This window comes from Micromesistius poutassou (assembly GCF_964030765.1).
Source record: "Micromesistius poutassou genome assembly, chromosome: 19".
Classification (NCBI taxonomy): Eukaryota; Metazoa; Chordata; class Actinopteri; order Gadiformes; family Gadidae; genus Micromesistius; species Micromesistius poutassou.
The window spans coordinates 7683420-7709620 of NC_140289.1; the positions used below are offsets into that span (position 1 = coordinate 7683420).

The window sequence follows — 26201 nt, forward strand, 5'->3', positions numbered from 1 at the left end:
TTAGATGTTTTTTTAAAGTGCAATATCTACATGTAGTCCAGAAAAAAATAAATAAATCAAGTGAACGCCATCCCCGGCGCCACCTCCAGGTGCTGTCCAGCTCAGTTTTCCCTGATAACCCACAACGGTGTGGTTGAAACCCCTGCCATGCACGGTTGTGGTGGTGGTGTTGTCGGAGGGAGTATTGAGGTACTCTGCCCTCTGGTGGCGAGACGGTGTTATAGCAGACAGTCACGTTATTTGATATATACTTCATACAGCACTCATCATCGAGCTGCCTCAAAATGTAGAAACCCACGCACGACTGATGCACTACTGAGCCATCCGAGAGCGGGAAATTAACGTTTCCCGTACCGTCCTCCAACCGCTTAGTGTCCATGAGGCAGGGACAGGGGGGAATCGGACAAACACTTCAGAATGAAAAAAATAAATAAATAAAATTATTATTTTATATATATATATAGATATATATATATATATATATATATATATATATACTCCATCTGAGCGATGGAGTAACCCCCACCAGCCGACCATCCCCACCTAAACGGGGAGGAGAAAAAAAACAAATACATCCTTGTCGCACAAGGATGAAAGAACATTTCCATGTGCAATTAGTGACAAACAAAAATAAATAAATCAAGACTGCCTCAGCATCTCGTGTTTTACACCAATTTCAAAACTTGGTTTTGAAGAAAAACACAAAACGGACCAAAAAAAATACATTTTTTTCAGAGTTACATGGTTTGTGCAGAGTGCTGCTCGTACAGACTGTCCCTGCGGTCTCCTTCGGCCGGGGACCAGACACCTAGCACACTTCAAAGGAATGCCCTCTGGAAATATGGAGAGAGAGAGCGAGAGAGATTGGACAACACAGAACGAAGATCTAATCTAGATGAGTGGGAAGGAAGAGGATGAGGCGTGGGGTTGGGGTTGGGGTAGGGGGTGGGGGGGGGTTGGGGGGGGGGCTGAGGCATGACAACACACACCCCCTCCCCCCCTCCTCGATGTCTCCCAGAGCCACACCAGGAGAGGCGAGCTGCCACAGAGACGTGTGCGCGTGTTGCGTGTTCATGTGTGTCTGGTCTGTGTGTAGCGTCCGTTGGAGGGAGGGGGGGGGGGTCTAGTGATGACAGAACGAGGACAGATTGTAGGGTCTCTCCTGAAGGTGAGGGGGGGTGGTCCGTATTAAAGTGGGATTCAGGCCCCTAGCCCCAGAGTCTCATGGTATTTGTGGTGGCATGTGTCCTATGTGTATGTGTGTGTATATGCGTGTGTAAATCTACAGTGGGAGACACAGTGGGTGAAACACCTACAAGTCAGTAAGAAGAGGGCCCCTGAGGCAGCAGGTGCCCTGACATCTATATAAAGCCATGCTGGACGACAGGGGGGGGGAGGGGGGGAGACACAGACTTAACAGGGCAGAGAAGGCGGTACGGGAGTGGGGGAAGAGGAATGCCCGAATACGGGCGTAAAAAGGGGCCAGCGCTGAGTCGAAGGAGCGGCCAATCAGACGTGGGGGCCACTTCTTTTTTGTTTCTTTTTTTTTTGCTAACAAACTTGGGGTAAACAAGTTGTAGGTCGTAGAAGAGACAAAACGTTAGATTTTTTTTATCGCAGGCAAGGTTATGCGGTTAGAGTAAGGAGTGGCGTGGTGGGGTGAGGGGAGGGGGGGTTGAGATAGAGAGGGTGGTGGGGGGGGGGGACACATCTAGAAGTCTGCAGACAGAATGAGATCCAGTATCACTTTGGGTTTCGGCACAGAGGCGCGCTTGTGTGTGTGTAACATGTAATAGGACGAGTGTGTGTGTTGGTGTTGAGGGGAGGGGGGGGGGGGGGGTGTCTCGGAAATCAATAAACGCTTGAGGCCGTTGCCCCACCCCCTTCCCCCCTCCCTCGGCTCTTCTCTTCTACTCCAAGCACATGGGCAGGTTGACGAAGGTGAAGACGTTGTACTCGATCATGATGGAGAAGCAGAGGAAGATGGCGTACAGCACCAGCACGGTGCCGCCCAGCTTGGGCGTCAGCCTCCAGTTGTTCAGGTGGATGCCCAGCACCTGGGTGAGGAGGGGGGGGCTCATATCAGTAACGCTTCAATACAAAAGCCTCAGTACAGTGCGGCGTCTCTGGGGACACACCTGGCGAATGCACCGAGGTTCACCTTGATACCAAGGGATTTCACTTGGCTCATTGTTGCCGTTCTTAAAAGCTTTTGGGCGTTAAAAAAAAAAAATGTTTTATTGGGTCGAGTTTGTCAATTCCACTCACTGTGAGAGCAACGGAGCCCAGCAGGAGCACCACAGAGTACACCAGCCCCCGGCTGTTGATCATCACCTAGCACACAGGAGCACACCAATCAGCAAGCAGGGGAAGAAACACATACACCAATCAGCATTCAGTCTGGCCTCATTTAAGAACGAAAAAACCAACACAATTGAAAACAAAATCAAACGTCAGTCAGATGTTTTAAGGGTAATCTAATGCTTGGCTGCACTTCAGAGTGGAGTGTTCTTGCCCCCAGAGTATTGGCACTGGTTCAGCACGACTCAATCTCTTTTGTTTCTACTGTTCCACAACTTTTGCCAATTTCCAAAATGTTAATAGAAAAAAACGAACAAACTAGAGAGCACCTAGATTAGTCACACAGATATTTAAAGAGTAAACCAGTGTCTGAAATTCGGCCAAAATAGGCGCTAGAGGCGCTAAGTTACTAGCCCTGGTGTAAAGTTACTAGACCAAGCAAATCAATATGTGCCGTAGGCACGCGCATCACGTTTTCACATCACAATTTTTAGAATAAAAATTTAAAAAGAAGCCATTTGGTGGATTTTCAGCTCAGAAAAGATAGAATTTCATCATGGACATTATTATTGTTATTTTTTGTGTGTGTTTTCAGCTATTTTTGGCATGATTGTTTTATCAGTATAAACCACTATAAAGGACAACGCAAATCGTGCATAAATGAGCCTAGTCTATCCTGTGTGCGCAGTGCAGATGATGGGAGACGTAGGTGGCACCAGGAGTTTATTAACCACGGAAAACGAAGGGACGTCTACTTTGGAAGTATTTCTACTTAGTAGTCAAGGCGGATATGAACCTGTTCATGTCCAATGTAAGGGTTGTGGATATTCATTTTGTTCGATTGAAGGACAATTTCATTGAGTTGGCCCAGAACTTATTAACGTCGGTGCTACATGGATCAGTGGCAGGCAGCGCAGGACGTAGCCTAGTTGATTGTCTAAAACTTTGATGGATGGATTATGTAGGCTAAAGAGTTCAAGGAAAAGGGCCTTTCGTCAATGGTAAGAGTTGATTTTCATATCAATAAACTGCTTTCGTGTTAACGTTTATTTTACTTCACTGGGGTCACTCGTGTTCATTTATTTCATTTAGAGACCTACGTAGGCTACCAACAGAGCCTCTTGTGTTAATTTTTGGGATTTTTTCCTGTTAGCTTGGGCCTTTTGTGTGGGCCTTTTGTGTGGGCCTTTGAATTAATTTCAGTTGGCTATATGATTGGGCTATGGCGCCTGTGTTTAAAGCGGCCAGCGATGGGACATAGGACTCAATCGTCTACTCACGTTCAAACCCAAATTTCTTTGAAAATTGGGTTTAACCCTAACCTCAAGAATAGATTTGATGATTTAAGCTACTCTATTGGGTTTATATATTTGTGAATCTGACCAGCCACGAACCTCACCGCACTGCTGTTCACATCTCCTCATTTACATCGCCATCCTTTTTTTAATGTTTTATAAATGATTAAAAAGTGCTAGTTATACAAATCACCCAACATTTAACAGTGTAGGCTGCACGATTAGCATTCAGGCAAACTCATTAAAAATATAGGCTACTCCTGTTTGACCTTTGTTTGACCTCACTTCTAAAACTAAGATTATACCGTAAAAACTATGTGGCTTACCCATAAGATTGATCGCAAACTTTATTAAATGGTATCCTAGCAACACATGCATGAACCCTACGGGTTATCAGAAGGGACAAAAAACATTTGAATAAACAAATTATGAAAACACGTCTGCAGCGTGTGCTAAATAGGACCAATCTTATGCTGTGCAAGAGAGGTTAATAGCAAAAATAGGTTTGCGATGACGGCCGCAATGCTTGTAAAAGACGCTCCGTGCAAAGGGGTTGTAAAGTTGCCAGACACACAGGCTGGCAAGTGCATAGAGTTACTAGCCCCATAGTAAAGTTACCAGACCCGGGCGTGCGGGCGTGTCGCCATTTCGAACCCTGAGTAAACGCATGCAAGGAAGTCACATTTTCTTGGGTTTTGAAACTGTTAATACGTCAGGACGTGACATCGGACCCCCAACCCCCGCCTCTTACCTCGGAGCCGTAGTCCACGCACATGGTCTGGAGGGCCCAGGGCACCCCGAGACCCACCAGGATGTCAAACACGTTGCTGCCGATGGTGTTGGACACCGCCATGTCACCCAGTCCTGGAACAGACGGACGACACCACCGTTCAAAGCTTCATACACAACTTTAATAATACTGCTGTGGATTAAGTGGTCAACACATGCCGAGCGTTGCCAACGTGTTCCTATGGAGTCGAGTGATTAAGGCAAATCTAGCACCGACCATCCTAGGTGTAGCACAATGTGACGCTGTGCTCAGAGTTCAAACCCAGGTTAACGCTGAGCACTTCACTGATGTCACTTCACTTTTATACACCGCTAAAATACTACGAGCACCAACCTTGGCGCGCCACGATGAGACTGGCAATGCAGTCGGGAACACTGGTGCCGGCGGCCAGGAAGGTGATGCCCATGATGACGTCGGGGATGCCCAGGGTGAAGCCGATGATGGTGACCTATACATGAGTGGGATGGCGCCGTCAGTGTTGTCTAAGGTAGTACACACTTTTTTTAATCAAAAAACATGACCTTCCACCGACTGCCAAGAGAGGAACGACCGGGTCAAAATTGGACGCGAGTGTGCTCACTTGTCGTTAGGGTTAGGACTCGCCTATAGCCAATCAAAATATCTATCCAATGGAAAAACAGAAAGATCGGGATGCAAGAAAGAAGACGTATGATTTGATTAGCTCGATTGTCCTTCGGCAGGAAGTGACGCTCACACACAGGAAGTGAGGCAGTTTACCCATCCATATTAGGCAAATTACCATTTTGAGTGATCCAGCAGTTTCCCCCACAACTCGTATACACTCACCATCCAGACCATCAGGTAGGAGAAGATGGCGATCCAGAGGGTGGAGAGGATGAAGGAGAGCATGAAGAACTTCTCCCAGCGAGGTTTGGCGCAGTTTGGGATGGTGAAGAAGAGGATGAGGAGCAGTGGCCAGGAAATCAGCCATTTAATCTTGCTGCCGATGCCGGCTGCAACGGACATACAGTTCAAGGTGTGTTTGAGTATTTTTTTTCCCTCCCCCACACACACACGATTAGACTCAAAATTGTACGCAGCACAAGGGACAACAACGTAAACACAACAGGCTACATGCAACCAGGGCTCCTGGTTGATTAAAGGGTTACTTTCCCCACGCCTTTCAGACCGGAGGAGCCCCACTCTTCATTTGAATGGATCGGCTGCTACGTCGTTTAACATGACTCCATTTCATTTTCTACATCCATAATTATTGACAGACAAAAAGGGGTGGCGAGCTGCCAAGGAGAATGATCACTAGAGTCACGATATTAGGGATGGGTCAGAATATTTGATTATTCGTTCCCGATTGTCAAAGCCGATTTTTAACATTTGGACCGTTAACATTTTTTATTATTATTGATCATGTACAGAAAAACAATATACACAATACACAAGCATAAATATTAATATATATGCATACAACACAAACACTGATCACTGTTAAAGTTTGTTTTTTTGCGATATTAAGTGATTTCTTGCCGACCCATGGCTGCCTTTGTGAATGTCGGCACACATTGAATAATCGATTATTTGTTCATACCACCCACTGATTATTCGACCATGAACAATTTGAGTTATTCACATCCCTACACGATATGAGGCCATTAATTAATTTCCAGAAGGCCCTCCAGAGAATTGAAGTTGAAGTCCACACTTGAGGCTGATGAAAATGGTGTGTTTTGATCAGAACACATTCTGTGTAAACTAATGAAGCAGTGTATGGGCATCCTAACTTCACATTTCGCCTTTTGTTTATTCAGTTTTATGCCACACCTTTTTGCCAATTTCCATAACCAAAAAGAGCATGGATCATATCAATAAATAAAAACTAACCTGGAATATGGAAGGGAGAGATGGTTTCGTTTTCCTTCTCCTCGCTGGGCTTGTCCTCCGGGACGTTTCCATTCTCAATGTCGTTGACCTTTCCGTCAATGACCTGCGTCTCAACGCCGTTGGCAGCTTGGACCAACTTCTGACGCTTTCAAAGCATAAAAGCATTTATTCCGCAACAACGTAACAAAAGGATAACGCAACAATATACACGCTAGCTTTCAACTGATGATTCAATTTTTAAGTGACCTTTTACTGTACGGGATGAAGCATTACAAGTAAGTACTCACTCGAAGCAGGAAAGCAATCATTTTAAAAAAGGGGGATATAATATTAACAGTTCACCGGTAACTATAGAAAACCCATTTGTACCTCTGTGATTATCAAGCGACTGGCCATGCGTAGCCGGGTCTTGGGTCCAAAATGGCTGGTGACCATGATGCGGAGGCCGGCCTCTGGGAAACGGTACTTGGGTGGGCTGGCGTTGATGATCTCGTCCACCATGACCACCGAGCCACGACTGAATTGCTTGGCCTGGCTAGGCTTGACTATAGAAGCAAAGGGCAAACAAGATGAGCATGCAGTGTAGATTTGAAGAACATATCTGTTGCCCTTTTGCTAGTTACACTATTAAATCTGCACTATGCAAGTTTTCACATGAGCAGCCTCTAGTGGCTGAAGTTGTAGCTACAGTTATGGTGGTCTCCATTTCCAGTCTCTCTTCTGGCAAGTTTGTTACAAGACAGCCTGGAGGATGACCCCAACATTTTAGGCAGGCCAATCACACGTCAGGGGTTGAGCTTGACTTGTCATTGGGTCTTGACCCGGGTTGAAGGTTGGAACGCACAGCTCGATGGATCAATGGCTGGCCGCAAACCACAAATCCAATTGCAAACAGAAGTGAGGAAGCTTCACAGGAGAAATTGCTGGACTACAACATTTTATGCTTGAGCAAATAACTGTAATTGAAAAGTTACATAGTGCCAAGTATTTAGTTGGTATCTTGGAAACTAAAAGTACTGAATAAAAATGTATAACTACTATTAGGCAAGCTTAAAACATTTTGATTGCAGCATACCCAGTACATTTCCTAAAATAAAAGCTTATTGAGAAATAAAGATGCCAGTCAATGCCTACAACAACTGACTATTATGACTATAATACTCCAGAGGAGCAGAATTGTAGAATCATTGCTGTTGTGCAAATGTTGACCATATAAACATTAGCTGCCCATTAAGGTCCAAACAGGCTTACGTGGAGCAATAAAATGCAGCATAGTCCTTAAAACTGATTATTTGACTCATTATGCATGCAAATTACACAATTAAACCTGGTTCCACAAATTGCCCCCCATAAGAAAATTTTCCACTGATGAATATAATAAAAACAGTTCCTCTGCGGGTCCGGATACATGGAAGAAAAGGCATGCAAGCAGGTTTAGTAAGGCTAAGCAGACAGGCGCATAGACAGTATCAAAAAACAGGGAAGGCGTTAGAAGGGACCAATGGCCACAGAAGATTTTTAATTACGCTTTGCAGAAACACCTTTTGCCCACAGGTTAGAGAGCTAGGAACATTTGAAGGTCAAAATAAATTGGCTGACAGGAAAGTCTTCAGCTGGCCTAAGAAAACATTAAACTCCATCGAACTTCCTGAAGTTTACTTTTCTTGACGTTTTCTTTTTTTAACCATGTCGCTTATGACAATAATTATTATGAGCTGATAATAACAGCCATGGTGACTAGACCAGAAAGCTCAAACAGAACCAGCTCAAAGAAAAATAAAATAAACATTACCAAGCGCAATTTTCCACTCCAGCCATATTTCCATTTCCTAGTTGGCGTTCCAGCATGGCCGTTTAATTGGGGGTGGGGGCCGAGAGAGAACAAGTGTGCGGTGGGGAAGGGGGAGGGGGGGGGGGGGGGGGGGGCACCTTGGGGATTCCCCGCCTGTCTGGTTAACCTTACCTGCGGCTAGCAAGGGCCATGACTGGTCGTCACCACAAACTTAGTAACTAGCATTACCGTCCTCCATCTCACTGCTGGCCGCCGCGTTACCGTTGGCCACGGTCTTCCCGGGCTTGCCGGTGAAGAACTTCTGCATGCTCGAGTTGAACCTGGGATTAAACCGATAAAGAACTAGTAGGACAAGAAGACATTTTGATCTTGGGACAAAAGGCGGGTTGAGGCTGTGAAAGTAGGGCTGCTAGCTAGGTGTACCTGTCCACCCAGCTCGGACCACCCGACTGCTACGTGTATCGTCTATGACCGTTAAACCCCCCCCCCCCACATCCTCCCCTCCTTTGAGAATCACTGGTCTATCAGACTCGGTCCTCGTACCGTCAAACCCGAGGTTGTACGATGAGACGTCCATCATCGATTGACTGACACGTGAGCACATTTGTACTCAAACCTAATTAAGGGACCACGCCTAACCAGTACCAGACTACAAACGGTTCAACGCTTGATGTGATACTGAATGAACTGCACGCGTGCATGCCCTGCGGCGGCGTTCTTTAAAACCCCTGCTGCCCCCCGCTGCTCAGGGAACACGAGCTCCCGCCGACATCTTTGGGCAATCCTCCCGTCACACGTTGGGCGTGCTCCAGGGGGTACACGCAACGCGGGCATGTCATGCATATTCATGCTTGTACACGCACGCTCATAACGTGCTCTCAAAGTTCACATTAACAACAGGGACATTTAACACAGTCTCACTGCAGACTCCACCACAGTACAGGCTCGGGGAAAAAAAAAAACAGACAATGGGATTCCATCGCCGTAGTGTAGAGGAGATATACGGCGGAAATATCAGCTTTGTAGTGTTTTGTAACGGTGGAGGTAGACCTATTGCCTTCAGTGGAATTACTTCCTCTCTCTCCAAATGTTACGAGGGTGAAGTGTGCTCTTTGCTACTGTGTACAGAGCGAGAGAGAGGGAGTGAGCGAGCGAGCGAGCGAGATTAAAACTCTTGGCGTGAGGAGAGCAGGCTGCCGCAGTGTGCACCACAGATTACCACCCGGGTCGACTGACCCCCCCCCCCCCTCAGTGTAACTGACTGAAACAAGGGGAGGTTCCTCTGGAGGGCCGTGTGTGTGCGTGTGTGTGTGCGCGTCTTGGTATGCGGTGCGCATGCAGCACATCATTCCTAGTCAGCCTGCCTGCGTTTTCTAAATGAGGTCACATTTATGGAGGAGAAGGCATTTACATAAATAACTCACTTCATGACGAGAATGTAGCCGACGTACATAAGCACCAGCACCAGACTCTCCCACCTGAGGGACAGAGAGAGAGAGCAAATCACGTTGCATCTCCATTACTCTAGAGACTGTGTGCACTCCAGCAATTCTTTCCAATAAACACCCAATCTTGATATATATGCTAATGTCGTTATGACCTTCGTTCAAGTCTGTATATTTTGACAACAGTAATGGCGACTTTGGTTTAAACTCCTTGGCAAAAAAAGTACATTCCTTAAAATCAGCACTTTTAATTCCATTGAATCCATTCAAAAGTTTTCATTGCAAACTAAATAAAACATAAACTTTTTTCCCGGCCCTGCCTCACCTCAATCATTTAAGGGACACCTAAGGGACAACAAAAGACAACAGAATGAATAGTAAGGGAGGACTGGAAAGCTTTTTAAACTTTAGGTAGTCTCTGATATAGCATGCACCTGCCGCCCTGTAGAAGAATAAAATAATAAAAGGCTGTTGCTTTTGACCGTTCCACTGGAGGTGTTGGCCGTCAATCCAACGCATCGACAAATCAATGGCGTTACATTTGTGCGTTTCCTACAGCAAACAGCCACCACCTGGAGAAAAGCAGAGCGCTTGGCCGACTCACCACACAATCTTCTCGTCGTAGATGAACTACAAGGGGGAGGGGGGGAAAGAAGAGGAACAGAACAGGATTAAAAATGATATATTGCATCGCTTGCGTTTACAATAATAAAGCGCCATCAGGTGTTCCAACTCACTGCGATCAGCGCTACCACGGACAGGGTGTAGTAGAAGGAGTCCCTGAAGACCGACCAGCGGGTCAGCATCACCACCTGAATCATCGTCGGGGTGGGAGGGGGGGGGGGGGGGGGCGGAGGACACATTTCAGCGAGCCCCTTGACATTTTGCTCCCCCATCATTCAGCGCCTATCCTCCCATCCCGTTCCCCTACCCGCCGTTTTTTTCTCCAGTTGTGGGGGCATGACGTCTGTTTGGAGGTTGGTTTGCTTTCACCTGTCAGTTACTCTGCAGGGTGTTATTATATCTGTTTGGCAGCCCCGCCATTGCCTACTCATTTAATTTAGTGTTGATTTTTTTATTGATTTTATTTATTAAAATTTTTGGGGTCATTTTGTGTACTTCCATGTTAAAACATAATACAACAAAATGTGTGCTTTAGGGATATGTCATGTTAAAAGGACAGGGTTATTGTATGGATTATATTTGTTTACAAGTTTTCTTGCATTTCTTTTTGCATTTCTTTTTTTAGGGTTTTGGGACTCGACTTCTGTTGCTTTTGCCCTGCAGCTGAATTAAGTTTCCCAACTGAACCATGAACCAATTGTGTATATTGCATAACCAAAATAATAAAGGACTGTAAAACTGCATTTGTGTGGACCAGATAAGATCCTCATCCAGAGGGCAAAGATTGTCTTGATTTAAAGTAAACTTCTGGCAGAGAGCGAGACATGCACACTCCGGAGATATTTGCTCATTCAAATGCAAGCAGCGCGTCCCGCTCAGACAGTTGGAGCGAAAAAGCGATAAATCTGTGAAACTACACAAAACAAATATCCCCCAAAAACCTGCTGCAAATGAGCCAGCACTGTATTCTGTATTTTAATGAGCAATGCAGTCAAAACAATAAATCGCCGCCCCCCCCCATCCCCCTACACACACACACACACACACACCTGTCCAGCGAAGATCCCACAGACGCCAATAATGCACAGGATGTTGAAGACAGCTGAGCCCACAATGGTCCCCACCCCCACGTCGCCGTGGGTGATGAAGACACCTGCGAATGGCGGCAAGGAGGAGGGGGCGGCCGATTAGAAGTACCCAACATCAACCACACAGGAACATTACCTCTCCCGCTATGTGTGCATGTGCAGGTGCGCGCGTGTTCCCTACCGATGACTGAGGCAAAGAGCTCCGGTGCGGAGCTGCCTGCTGCCATGAAGGTAGCCCCGGCCACGTCCTCGCTCAGGTCCAGTTTCTGGAAGAAGAAACAAAACACGCACCGAAATTAAGAAGGAGGAAAGACAATGCTGCACTGGGCGGCGTTCAAGTTGAACCCGACCAGAAGTTTGATGTTTTATTTGCTTCGCTGGAGAAAATGTTTTAAAAAGGCAAACTCGAGGGTATACCGGCAAGAAGTCTTGCACATCATAGTATATATATATATATATATATATATATATATATAGAAGCTGCATGTTCAGTTCAATACATAAAAATGCAGTAGAAGTCAGGCGCTCTTCCCACCGACTATAAAGGCAGCCGGTTCTGGTGCGTAGTCCTTCTGGAGCGTGTGAATGTGTCAGTGTTCTTTTTTTTTTGGGGGGGGGGGAGGCAGGCTTGTCACAGTTGCTCATGCAGACCAAACGCAACACTGAAAGAGTGAAAGATACAATAAATTAATAAACAACCAGACGCATCCGTACCTCGCAGATCTTCTCCAGCGACGTCACAAAGTAGTCGTCGCATATTATAGCCAGAGCCAAGAACATGTAGAGGGCCTGGGGAGACACAAGCACATGAGTCACATTTGAGGGGGGGGGGGGGCATGGGCCTGTGTGCAAAAGATGCTGAACAATAATCGTCAATAGACGGGTGATGGGTGTGGGAAACGCATAACAGACAAAAAGTTACATTCTTCCACCTTGTGAAAATGGGAGTTATATTAATTATAGATTGGTTGCGACATCATCAATGTCTCAGCGCACGACTGCCGTTCCCTATGCTGTCCACAGGGGGCAGTGCAGGACTGCAGTCAGCAGCAGCAGAACCCTGCAGGCGTATCAGTTCTGAAATTGCAGCCAGATCAGTCTATTAAAAAAATCGTGGCTCAATCGCCACCGGGGGCCTGGCGAGCGCCATAGTTAGCGTACGGGTGTGCGCACTATTTTGGACAACGCACAAACTCTTTGCTTGGGTGGTGGTATTGACGGATCAGTCAGAAGGGATTTCATTCTTGCGTCCGCCGACGGAGCGCCGAGTGTGAGAGACAGGAAGCCGCCCCGGATGGGAGCCCTTCACGCTCGTCGTCGCCTCGCGGCGCAAATCCTCCGTCGTGGTTCATCTTTCACGGAGGGCTTCTCGTGCATTAGCCGCTGCCAGCGCTGCATGTAGACATGTAGAATGCATCGCATTGTGTTTGCACGCTGACAGCCATCGCCATGATTACACCACTTTCCCTGAACGATGCAGCATTAATGTGTGTGTGCGCGCGTGCATGTGTGCGTGTGTGTGTGAATTATTATCCACTGGGGCCCCGGCAGAGGGTAGAGGAGGTCATTCCCCCGCCTTTGGTTAAGACGAGGCGCGAGTGTCTGCGTTCTCCCATTGTTGCGGCCCGCTGTACAGAGTATCGACGGGTTGTTACCTCTCGACCCCCAGCTCGGGAGGAAATTTACGACACCTCGGCCCTGCGCCATCAATCAGACGGCTGCAAACAGTGGTACACCGTCTGCCTTCCTAGATCCCTCCCTTCCTCCGCTCACCACACAGGGCTGTAACAGCCAGGGCTCGGACACAAGGGTTGTGACCGGAGACATGAAATATCTCTGCTTTCATCGTGGTTCACTGATGAAATCCGCAGGTGGCTCCAGGCCTTTCGTTACATCAGCAGACCCAGGGTGTGGGGGTGTGGTGGGGGGGAAGGGGCGATGGTTAGAGAGAATCACTAACTATGTTTCCAAGGAGCAAATCACCAGTTTCGTCTTTTTAGATTTAGAACATTTTATACAATGTATTTGTGATTAGATGTTTCCCCACTAGATTATGCATCATCTTTCTGGTGTTGCACAATGTGTACATTCCCTTTCTGTGCAAGTGTGCAGTATAATGAGAAGCAAATCACCATCTACATATATTTACATGGTTCACGTCTCGATGAAACCGCCACCCAAAGCCGATTGATCCGAAAACGAAACACCTCAGTAGACGCCGGCGGAAATTAATCTGGGCTTAATCTGCCCTGCTCCGCACTCCGACGCCCACCCCGCGGCACGTTCCCGCCCCAGACCCCGATGCATACCGGCGGAAAAATAGATTACTTTGAAAAGCCACCACGGGCATTACGGCGCGTTAAACGGTACACTGCAAAACACGATTTTGATCGCTGTAAAATAAATAAATAAATACATTTTTAAAGTACAAAAAGCATTAGGTTACAGTTTAAGCGCTCCGCTGGGAGCGTTCTGACAGTTGCTGCAGGTGCAGCCAAGAAACAGGGGAAAACTCAGCCAAAAATAAAAAATAAAAACACGTGGAGGAAAGAGTACACGGCTTACAGCGATGATGTGGAGCACAATGGCGCCGCTCCGCAGCTCCTCAAAGGAGAAGAGGTCCTCGGGAAACTCGTGCACCGCTGAGGGAGAGAGAGACATGTCACCGTCAGAACACACGCCGCCGCGGCGGCAGCACCTATGGGCCCTCGGTGCACAACACGTGTGTGTGTGTGTGTGTGTGTGTGTGTGTGTGTGTACCTATGGGCCCTCGGTGCACAACACGTGTGTGTGTGTGTGTGTGTGTGTGTGTGTGTGTGTGTGTGTGTGTGTGTGTGCGCGCACACACGCCACTGAGTGTGTGTGTGTGTGCCACTGCGTGTGTGTGTGAGAGTGTGTGTGCGCACACCACTGCTAGCTTGAGAGGCTGGGAAGCTTCTGTCTGGGAGAAGTACTCCCGTCTAGACAGAGCTCTCCCATTGGACACACACACACACACACACACACACACACACACACACACACACACACACACACACACACACACACACACACACACACACACACACACACACACACACACACACACACACACACACACACACACACACACACACGAAATTACAAGAAAAATGCAAGACGTTTGCCTGCGTCACCGCAAACCCCTGCGCCCAGGGAGGCCCAGTGTGCCCGCATACAGCTTCACAAGCCAGGCTGGGGAGGAACGGAACCGAATCAAAAAGGAAGAACGCCCCCGAAGAATATCTCCATGTAAAAGAAAAAAAGACTAAAGCTATGTTGAAAACCACTGCGTCCCAGCGAGAAGGCAGGCAGGTGGGTGGGCAGAGCAAGGAGGCTTTCTCCCCCCGCCCGCCCGCCCTCCCTCCCCCCCCCCCCCCCAGGCGCACAGTGCGAGAGCGGCCCCAGCGTATGCCTCAGATCTCTGGGTCCGCCTTCACATCCACAACCGCCACGGGGAGGGGGAGGGAGGAGGGGGGGAGGCGGCGGGGGTGAAACCTGGCTGGCGCTGCGACAGCCCCGCCTGCTTCCGTCTTCCTGGTGCCAGGGGAGGAGGAGGACGAGTCAACCCTCCCCTCTACCCCCCCCCTGTTCCCCTCCGCCCCCCTCATCCCCCCCCCCGGGCATCTTCCCACCTCCTAGGAAAACGCACGGTCAAGGTCACGGCCCGCCACGGCTCGCTAACTGATCATCGTGGCGCTTGGCTGCCGCCGCCGCCGAGCCGCGTCACGCCGCTGATTAACGAGCGCCGCCGCCGCACTCCCCGGGTCTGACGGCTGGGCGGGAGGGAGGGGGGGGGGTATTCAAATGAGAGCGCTCTCGCACGCACACTGCCCTACTTTGAAGGGTAAAACATTTATAATGTAAGAAAAATAAATAAACACCCCGTGACAATGAGAGCGCGCGCGCACACACACACACCTCTCTCTAAGTCCGGGCCCATATGGATGTGGGGGGGGGGGGGGGGATTGGAACAGTTCTCACCTGAGACTGGTGATTGCACCTGTCCCGAGCTCTGCCCGAGTGGCGGGGGATGCGTGCATGACTGATTTGGCACACCTATGCACACACACATGCCGATTTAGAATACCCATTACCCAGGCCCCGCTCGGTCGACACACACACACACACACACACACACACACACACACACACACACACACACACACACACACACACACACACACACACACACACACACACCACCCCCCCCCCCCCCCCCTAGCATTATGGCATTGCAGCTGTGGAAGAAATGGCCATTATGCAAAAAATGGACAGGCCACTGGCCAGGGCTATGGAATGGATATTTCACACTGTGGCCTTGATTTGTATCCAAAAGGGTTTCAAAGCTGCCTCAGGCGTTTGCCATTCTGAAGCCATTTGATGTGTTCTGACTGCTCTGCTGCCATGTGTCACTCTCACATTCCCTCAGACTTTAAAATGTTCAAACTCAAGCTATGGGAGAAAAATACGAAAAAAAAAAAACATTCCCAGATGCAGTTCTCAATTTTGCAGTTGATAATGTCTGAAATGGGTCTTCGCCTGATTGAGACATTGGGACAGGGGTATGTGGCAATAATCAAACTGCACATATCTGCAAAATTGGTGAAAATGAAATGCGTGGGAGCCCTCGGCGCTAGCCTAAGGTGCAAAACATTCCGTGATTTAGTCAGAGCCCCCCCCCCCCCCCCCCCCTCACCTGATGGGGTGCCGCTGCTGTGAGGAGGGATTGGCAGGATCACAGCAGGTGCTCTCTTGGTGTGTGTGTGTGTTTGTATTTGTTCAGGGCAGGTGTGTGTGTGTGTTAGGGTAAGGTGGGTGGGATGACGCGAGGGGGGGGGGGGGGCGGCGGCTAAGGGCATTAACTGCTACAATAGAGCGTTTCTTATGGAACCGTTTTGCGCGGGCGGTGGTCTTGACAGGCAGTGAGAGAACCCCCCGCTGGGCGGCCGACAACCCCGCCCGCCTGTCGGCCCTGCTGTGTCGCCGAGAGCCCGTTCGCCCCGGTGCCGGAGCTCTGCGCTCAAGGTCGCCTGTGTGGGAAGCCGGTGGCGCCAAATCAATAATTTAACGCCGCCGCCGCCATGGCATCCCAGCGGTGCTGCCCGGTCGGACCCCCGTACGACCACAGCTGTTAAAAATAGCCAATCACACAAGCTGCTGGAAGGGTGTTGGATGACTGACGAGTGACGTCTCTCCCTCCCCCCCCCCTCCTCCTCCTCTCTCCCTCTCCCCCTCACTCTGGACTGAGCCCCCCCAGAGGTCGGTTTGGATATGAACCAGCTTCGGGTACGGGTTTCTGCCGTGCGCGGACGCCACTCGGTGAATACAGACCGGCAAACAGCAGAAACATCAAGTAGCCTCTGAATAAATGATGAGTCCAAAGCAGGCACCAAGAATAGCATCATCTGAGAGAGAGCGAGAACAAAAAAGAAAAAAGCTTGTGTGTGTGCAAGAGACACACACACACACAGATCGCTGAAGGTAAATTGATGTGGGCTAGGATGTATTGAGTTTGACAGTTGACGTTGAGTGAGGACGCCAGTATGTATCGCCAAGTGGTCACATCGCAGTAATAGAGCTGGGATAGAAATCTCTGATCTATTATTTTTCTTAAGGAAAAAGAAAGAAACAATGTATTGTGGGGGATGGGGGGGGGAAGGCAGCGATGACATGGATTCACTCAGCCCGCAGGCATCGGTTCAGATTAAAAAGGATGAGTCAAAGTGATGAACAGGATCTAAAGACGTAAAGCAACTAGGACCTATCACAGAGGGACGTATCCACTGGACAGGGCACTGTGTATGTATGGTATTCGGTCACCTCTTTGGCAATGTGAGTGCATGTTATTGGTCACCGTCTTTGCTACGTAGCCAGGAGGGAAAATAGACTCCACCAATGAAATGGGCCTCAAAGAATAGAAGGAAATCCGATGAAAAGACTTGAGTGCAGTGGATTTAATTTAACATAATTCTGAGTTCTGTTGTGGATCACATTTAAAACCTAAAGCCAAATATGTTCGGACTACGGTGAATCAAATGCCATCAAGGCAAGCCATTTGGTCAGTTCACACCATTAATTCTTAATCCGTTCCTCTTTAAGATGCATCACCATCATCCGCTGTTGCGCAGCAGGACTGTCTTTTGGCAGTGGTGCTCAACGGGTCTAGCCTCAGCACCCACAACTGTCATTAAAGGACAATTCCGGTATTTAGCACATTGAGCCTCCTTTCTGAGTTGTCTAGGATGAAATAGAGTGGTTGACACCAAAATTTAGTAAATCCCATTAAACCGGAAACCGGACCGGAACTGGAAACGGGGACTGTTTACGTCTTTTCGCTCAGTTCTCTGTGTCAACAGTAGGGCTAGAACCGAGCAAAGAGAGTACAACCAGCCCCCCTTTCCATTTCCGGTCAATAGCAATGAGTCTTCCAACAGAAATCAATTGATTTACAAAATGCTAAATAAAACGCGACAGAAACTGTATTTCGTTACGATACTTGATTTGGAACATCAACGAACACCACTGAGTTGCACATTTCTGAAAAATAACGTTTAGGGTTGTTTTAAGGACAGGTATGTGAATGCCCGTAGCCAGCCATTCTGAAGCAGGCAGGGGCGATTCGAAATGAGTCAAATACCCGAGACAGGACCAATAGTCAAAATTTCGGTGTCAACCACTATTTCATCCTAGACAACTCAGAAAGGGGGCTCAATGTGCTAAATACCGGAATTGTCCTTTAAGTCAGAGCCCAGCCCCGACCCCAAAAGGAATAAAGTTTTCCTGCATGTACTGTCAAAAACATTTAGCAAAAATCTTTCGTTGCTAAACTCAATGAAATAGTAAGCCATTGAAACATCAATTAATATTGATACATTAGTCAATTCATGGGCTTCTTTCTAAACATTAAGGTCTGGCATAAGCTCTGCTCTGCTACCCTCACAAACAATGCAGTCACTCAAAAGTGCAGTCCACAATGCCCAGTGGGTCGCACTGCACCTGGTGAGACCCACTGGTCTGTGTGGATGAGTCTGATAGTGGCCAGAGTATACAGGCACTGGCTCTGCCTATGGCATTGTTGTCAAGTCAATAAACTAGGCCATTATTCCTGCAATGACGAGGACAGTGAGTAGTAAATGGCCAAAGCCAGAGAGCTCTTGTGGTCATCAGTCTGGGCAGGTGGAGATCGCCAGGGCTCAAAGAGCAGGGAAGGTTTTGGCTCGAGGAGGAATTGGAGCGAATCAAAACCTAGCATAAACATCAGTACATGAACCTGCCCCTCTTCACTTTTTTCCCCCCACAGTCATCACTTCTGTTTATTATTTATACTGAATAATAAAAGCCATCCGCCCACAACTCAATCAGGCGAAGAAAGTGAATCAATTTCGCTGTGAAGAAAAGTTTGGAGTGAAAATGATGGATGCAGCAAGAAAGTCACAGGGTCTAAGAAAACATTTACATATTGAATATTATATATGCTAATCCGCTACATCCTGTGTATGCCAGCAAACCCAAGTGGAGCAGAGACTCTTTACTGAAGCGGGGGTCGTTTCCACCAGAGGTGTGCACGGTTGACGCGTGACTGACAACCACGACACGATCACGCGTTAACACCTTGAGCCTGTCCCCAGCGCTGCAGCGCGTCGACCCATGACACCAGTCCGTTGTTGGAGGGCAGATCTCTGCTACCTGGCTATAAGTAGCCCATTAGCTCAGGAACCACCCCCCCCCCCCCCCCCGGCAGGACCAGATACCACCGAGGGAGGACGCATGACGTGGCCCAGCACCCACATAACAAAGCGAGGTCGTCGCTCTCCACCCGTTTGCCCATGCGGGACGGTTTGACAGGCCCGGTCGTTCGGCGCATCCGGCATGTCGCCCACAAGCATGACCGCCGCTTAGTTCAGGGGGAACAAAACGAAAAAACGCCAGCGCCAAAAACAAACACACACACGCACGCACACACACACGGCATCAGTGAGGAGAGAGGAATGCTGAATGAGGCAGACTTGCTCGCTGGACCAGCAGGCTGCTGGCTGAATAACCTAAAGGGGGACACTGCTGCAGAATGCGAGCGGTCGGCTGTGATGGAAAGGAGCGACAAGTGTGAACATTTAGCCACGGTGAGCGCGCGCGCACGCGGGGCTCCGCAACAATGAGCACAGAGCCGCGACCGACAGACGCCATTTACAGCTCGACGCGGCGCTAGAGGAACGGGAGTGACACCGACTGGACGACCGCTCGTGTTTTGGCAGCAGCTAGTGAACGGGATGCGAGATCGTAAACATAAACGGGCATGTTCGTTAACAATGGACGCCGTGCACTTGCTTAGCAACGTTGAAGTCTGTGGTTGGAGGTTTTTTTTAAATATATATAGAAAACAAAACAATGCACATTAAAATGGAGGTGTACATTATGAACCACCTCAGACCTGGTAAGAAGCGAGGGCTTGATGAACCGACTGGCCTGCAGAGCTGAGCGTGTAGCGGGGTCACCGTCGGTCCCTGGTGGTGGTGGACTGAACAATCACACCATAGATTGCACCCTTCACTGTGTAGACTGAGCCTATTGCACACCGCATCCAAGCCGCCATAGAGACAAAATTTCAATTATCCTCTGAAAGCCCTCCACAATTTGCCATAAACGCATGGATTTTCCGTTTCCAAATGTGCCGTTACATTTCTTTTATGAAATGTGTAAACCTCCTTGTTGCGTCATGTAAGGGAGGTCACAAGTCCCTGTGGGTCTGTAGTGGGCTAATTGTACTTGATGCAATGACTCCATAGCTCCCCATTCAAGTTTAGTATATAAATAAAATAATTCAAATAAAAAACATTTAAATAAATGTGACGACAGAACTCCGTGACCAAAGTCAGGGACCCACAGGAGTAAGGGGTGACCGACACATTCAGTTAGGGACCCATTCCAAGCGTTCTTGCGGATCACTTGGGTGCGCAGACCCTATTCAAAGAGGAAAGTATGCTCCCAGAATCAGTCCACAGCAGTACGGCATAGCATAGCCGACAGACTTTACGGAAGCTCCCCGATTTATATTTGACGTAGTGGGACTGCGCCACCAAGATTGAAGGTTCAAGTCTGGTTGCCATGCAGGCCGGGGACAAATCGATTCACATATCAAGTAGAAAAATAAGATCAAAATAAAACGTCCACTTCCAGAACGCACAGCACTCCCTCGCGGGACCACACTCACCGCTGTGCCATCAATAGTGACGTGTAGTGACAGCAAGGTCACCATTCCGTGGCCCAGGGAGAGTTTACACTGGGCATTAATAACACGCAAGTCATCAAGTCTGTGATATGGGGGGGTAAGAAATTCATCTCATGAATCGGACGGTGCTGCAGATGGCAGAGATGTCCTCAAATGTGACCAGGGAAAGGGTCATTCTGAAACAACCGGTGATGAAGGGACGGAAGATAACATATTTTGGCTCTGCCGTCGGAAAAAACATTGTAAACAGACTTCAAGATCATACCGGTCATACCCGGCACAGCGGTAACAACAGCTTCTGGCCTGGGTTCAGCTCTCACACATACACACACACACACACCCTACCTTTCACACCATTTGTGCTTACAATGCTAAAACAAATATAACATTGCTCTTTTTTTTTTTTTTTTTTTTAAACCTGCACGCCCCTCTGCCCCATGAACAGATTAGTGTGATAGCGTATCTGAAACCACGATAATCAAATCCAAACGGATTATACCATAGTACAAACCCAGCCACGCTATAACCCCCCCCCCTTGCCTTGTTGTTCAGTTCCACTGTCCTGTTCTTCTCAGATTGCCCGCCAGGAAGCCAGCCCCCCCTGCCCCACGCCATATTAAAACACACACACACACACACACACACACACACACACACACACACACACACACACACACACACACACACACACACACACACACACACACACACACACACACACACACACACACACACACACACACACACACACTTTAACATTCCGTGTCCCCGCGTAAACTGGTTTTTTTTGGCTCCCAGTCGGGACGCTCTTCCTCCGAGCGGTGCCGGTAACTGTTAAAGACACTGGCGCGGCGCAGCGGGGAAGCGTCGCTTCTGAGCCTCCTTGATGACAAAAGTTTGTCACTACAAAAAAAGAAAAAAGGGGCAATTGGCTTAATGTGGTTCGCTGGAGAAGAAGTGGCATCCGCTAATGTGGGGAGGTGGCGGGGAAATAATCTGACATCTAAAGTGATACACCAGTCATGTGCATGCTATCCATGACGTTTAAAGTCACAGGGGGTGTGCGGCAGGCTTTTCTCCTTTAACAGCCATGCAGCAGTAGCAGCAGCTTACCGAAGAGCCCCGCGACATGATCTCCATACATTTACACACATTTGCTTCAACCGGTAATGAAGCAGCACTGCAAATATGGCCTTCTTGGACACCGCGCTGCATCTAATTTGACAAAGAGCCCGAAAAAAGACGAATAAAGACTAAAGCAAAAGAAAGAAATAAGCCTAATCGCTCTCTTGTGAATCTCAAGGCGAGCGCAAACAACATTAGCCGTGGCACCACCAGAGAGAACACAGAACGCTCCCTCGCTGGGAACAAGCAGATGAGACGAGGATATGGGGGGGGGGGGGGTAATAAAAATATAAAAAGACCACGATTTAAAAAAAAGGGAGGGAGCTCAGAGTAATCTATGCATCCCACAGAACTGCGGCCTGATTAAGCACCGCCTGAAGATGCGGTCCTAACTCGGCACATACCAAGATCAAACATGTAAAAAGCAAAAAGCTCGCCGTCACCAGCTTGTGACGCCGAGCTCCGGCCTCGCCCCAACATGCGGGCACCGCGCCAACGCCAGAGGGGGACCCGGCCGCCGCTGCCGACGACGACGAGGAAGAAACATTACCGATTCAGCGGGGGGGAACTCCGGAGGGTGCGGGCAGGAAGAGGAAAACATCCGGCACGGCGTGAGGCTGATGCTCCACGTCGTTTCCTATTAATAGCCGAGCGCCTCCTCCCGCGGGGCTACCTCCGCCGTATGGTCCTGCGGTCATGTTGGAACAAGGCCGTGGGCGCGGCGGCGGTGCGGGGCACGCAAGGGAGGCCGCAAGCTGCCTCCTCAGAGCCACGGAGACAAACCCCGATCGAGGCTTTCTGCGTGATGTATGCGCAAGGTCGTTAATGTGCGCACAAATAATGATTGCGTATCGCAACACACATGCTTTTTGTGATTAATGATCACGTCATGTGCGACCGAGGACGCTGCGGTTAATAAATAATGCAGTTAAAAATGAAGGCCTCGCGTAGGGCGTGAGGGGAGCGGGGGGGGGAATTAAATGACAGCCCGGAATTACCCTAGATTTAGCACAGCACCCCTGTGTGAGGGAATACTCACTTTAGAAATTACAGACGGGGCAGATTTGCATAGGACTAAAAACCACTCACAAATGGCCAATTACCACAAATTACAAGATGTCCCTAGGTAGAACCAGTGCTTGGGGGATGGGGGGGTAGATGAAGAGAGAAAGCTGTACTCCCAACTCAATTCCTCAGAAGGAAGAAAAGTGCAGGGTCAGAGAGAGTTCATTTCTGCAGCTCAACTCCCCGTTGCCACCTCCAGAAGCTCCACATGTCCGCGCTTTAGACCGCACAGAAGGCAAGAGGCCGCGTTCCATTAGTGGTCCTGCAGCGGTTCCGCTCGGCCCTCGCTGCCTAAATCTTTAGGGAGAGATTTAGTAGTTAAGGAAATTGTTTTGGGGGCCTGGCACCTGAAGGCACGGGAAGCGTGAATCATGGCTCTGAATCAGGACGCCACGGCCGAGTCCTCGCTCATGTTTCTTCTTGTCCCCCTTTTAAAAAAGAAACGTCAAAATGACCGACTACGCAATAAACACTAAAGTCCGAGCCCTTCAGGGTCCCTGCAGCTCCAGACGTCTGAGCACTGGGGTTCATTTACGGGGAGAGTGGTGAACTCCGCGGCAGGTCGTTCTGAACCGTGCATGTGCAACTCACCCATGCGCCAATGGGGTTGCATACATGCAATATTCTTGCAATGTTATGGCACGATTGAGGGCGTTTGTGTTCAACACGATGGTCTCGTTACATGGTTCTTGTCATCTGTCGTCATGTTTGGTCTGCCTGTCACAATTCCAGGCCAATGCAGATACACGCATGTACACATGACCCATTTCTGTGTATTTTAAAACCTGTTTGATTTTTCTTTTGGGCTATGCCGGAGTTGAAAGAAACCACCGCAGTCCAAATCTACATAGACCTCCATTCAGACATGTCCACAGTGTCAATACTGGGGAAGAAGCAGACTATAAAATGGAATGGGAAAACCGATGTGGCTGGGATCTGGAGGGACACGGAGAAGTCGATGCTGCAAGGCGGAGCGGAGAAACCATCTAAAAGACATCTTTTACCCAAGTAAAACTCGCTGGGGATTAGAAGTCAACACTTTTGCTGGCATTCGATTTATTCAGACCTAGGACTGTCACCTAAAAAGTTAAGATCAAATAAATCACCATCTCGGGGGGGGGGTTAAAGCATACGCGTGTCTGAACTTCGCAAGACGTTCCGCAAAAGAACAGTCAAATAGCGGGGCGATCACGTGACCGGAGCACAGCAAGACATTAAACTAATGATGGTGCTGGCAAAGGGGGGGCACAATAATGAGCAGGATTCCTGTTTATTAACACAGAAAAATAATAATAGTCTATCTGCTGTTTGATTGTTCAGACCATGGCATCCCTTTCAACTGGGCGTATAAAAGAAAAATATATATTAACACAAGGGGATCTCACCCTGCTGTGAGCAGTAATGAAGGAAGGCAAGCTCTTCGCCGCTTGGCCACAAAAAACACACCTAAATATAGCACATGAGATTGCCTTCCAAACAATTTGTTCCCCTCGTCGTCACCCAGTGGGTTCCCCGGCGAGCGCTGACTCTGCTGTATTTCAGTGCAACCTTCCGAATGCAGAGCAACACCACCTTGCATCCCCCTGTTACGTGGTCAGAGTCAGAGTGCGTGTTTGGTCCGCTTCACTCGCTGCACTTTCTCAGTCCGTATGACTTTAATGTAGATTAAAGGCAAAATAAATTACAAGCACTTGCGGTTTTTGCAACAACATAATCTGACCGACCCATTAAAATTGAAAAAAAAAAAAAAAAAAGGGCAATAGGCCCTAATCCCCTTCTCGCAAGATTAAGGAATTTCAGAGCCATAGTTCATAGGGTGACCGCTAGCATCACGACGGCAGAAAGCTAAATTGCGTCGTTGTTTGTCATAGCTGCAGCTCGGCCGGAGGACTTTCATGTGATCAAAAGATTTGTTATGCAGGGGGTTGTTATTTTCCAGGGTCCTTCCGGAGCTGAAAGTGAAATCTACGAAAACCCCTGCCGACGCTGAAAGTGAAATAAAACGGAACATTGCGTCTTGCTGGAGCAAACTCATCTTGTTGATGTCGACACGTTAGCTCCTTCACGCTCAAGTTAAATGTTAAAACGCAAAACCGCGCACGTTGAGGGGATTGCTTTGGTGCAACCGTTCATTTGAATGTTTCCATCCATTAGAAACGGCGACTAATAACTATGCCTGCAGGGGGGCTGATCCATCATCACGTTTGCCTTAATCAAAACCTTTGGATGAGTCCTGAGGACAGCGCAAGCACTCTGCGACTTGTGCAATGGTATCGGATGCATCTTAAAAGGGCCGGGGAAATAATCCATCTCCGAGCATGCACTATAGCAATATAATGATATGGTCCATACACCTTGACCTGCATTTATCCATCGAAACTCTGTGCTGACTTCTGGTTGGTGTGTGTGTGTGTGTGTGTGTGTGTGTGTGTGTGTGTGTGTGTGTGTGTGTGTGTGTGTGTGTGTGTGTGTGTGTGTGTGTGTGTGTGTGTGTGTTTTAAGAGCACAGGGCTAGTGCCTGCATGGCATCTTGCCATCTTATGTATTTCCATTGCATGAAGTGCATTCTAGCCCCATTGAAGGGGATTTGCATCATGTGCTGCTCTCCAACCACACACAAACCCCACAATGCCATAGAAATAAGCATAATCAATTCTTAGAAAGCCTACAGCAGGGCTTATCTCCACTACAGAGGCCAGCGGATGTGTGAGCAGCGTTCCTTTGAGTCGGGCTCACACTATGTGCGTATTCAAATCAGATCACTGCCAGATACGGCTGCTGTGTGCGCTGATTGATGCCTCTTGTAATGGGATGAAAATTTGCAATGAGACAACTGAGGAAAAAAGATAAACTAAGTGAGAACTATTTGAATAAATACATAAGACACAAATTATCAATCTGTGCAGCTCCACCAGCCTCGCCATCTTCACTTCTGTGAGCACAGAAAGAGAAGAACCCATAAGGGGATACGAACATGGAAGATTTAGAATCTGTGCAAGAATAACAGTGGATGGATGCCTTCTCCGTAATGATCTGAGAACTGCAGGAGGCGTCTATGTGCACAGTGCCCACTGCTCTCAGCATGAGACGAAGGACGAGCCTGGAGAGAACAGGGGAGGCCGTTGACCAACAGAGTCTGCACTCATGAATCAAAACATGCTTGCAAGTAAAAATTCAACACAAACTAATACTTATTATTATTATTATTATTATTATTATTTATTGTTGTAGCCAGGGACAACATGCCTGATTATGTGCAGCCAGAATGCAGGGAAATAGTCAATGCCATTGTATGCCCTGCCAGTGCTTATTACGACTCGAAAGTTATAATCGTTAACGAAAACTAAAGAAAACGACTTTTCTTATGGAGTCATTTCGTAATACTAATTAAAAATTTTGTCATACATCTTGCAATTTTTTAGCTGTGCCAGGTCATGTCCACCCAAAAAAATTATAAATACGTTAGATATACGATCTTTCAAAAATCGTGCCCTAAAAATTATCCAATATTTAAAACCATGTCAAAAACACAATACAAATAAAAACTATGCTAAACTTTAACAGCCTTGCTC

At 48.2% G+C, this 26201-nt stretch overlaps 1 protein-coding gene across 1 annotated transcript in view; it reads right to left on the reverse strand.

Moving 5' to 3' along the window:
- Positions 1-1910: 1910 nt before the first annotated feature.
- Positions 1911-26201, reverse strand: part of slc24a4b (solute carrier family 24 member 4b) — a gene marked incomplete at both ends in the record, with an annotated part of 29987 nt that continues 5696 nt past the window's right edge. Inside the window, 15 exons of the mRNA XM_084483670.1 lie at positions 1911-2057; positions 2269-2334; positions 4348-4460; positions 4720-4834; positions 5194-5360; positions 6244-6388; positions 6613-6788; positions 8264-8355; positions 9460-9513; positions 10085-10110; positions 10218-10292; positions 11154-11257; positions 11374-11458; positions 11907-11981; positions 13758-13834. Coding sequence (XP_084339796.1) covers positions 1911-2057; positions 2269-2334; positions 4348-4460; positions 4720-4834; positions 5194-5360; positions 6244-6388; positions 6613-6788; positions 8264-8355; positions 9460-9513; positions 10085-10110; positions 10218-10292; positions 11154-11257; positions 11374-11458; positions 11907-11981; positions 13758-13834 — 1517 coding nt within the window. The remainder of the gene's footprint in view (positions 2058-2268; positions 2335-4347; positions 4461-4719; positions 4835-5193; positions 5361-6243; positions 6389-6612; positions 6789-8263; positions 8356-9459; positions 9514-10084; positions 10111-10217; positions 10293-11153; positions 11258-11373; positions 11459-11906; positions 11982-13757; positions 13835-26201) is intronic.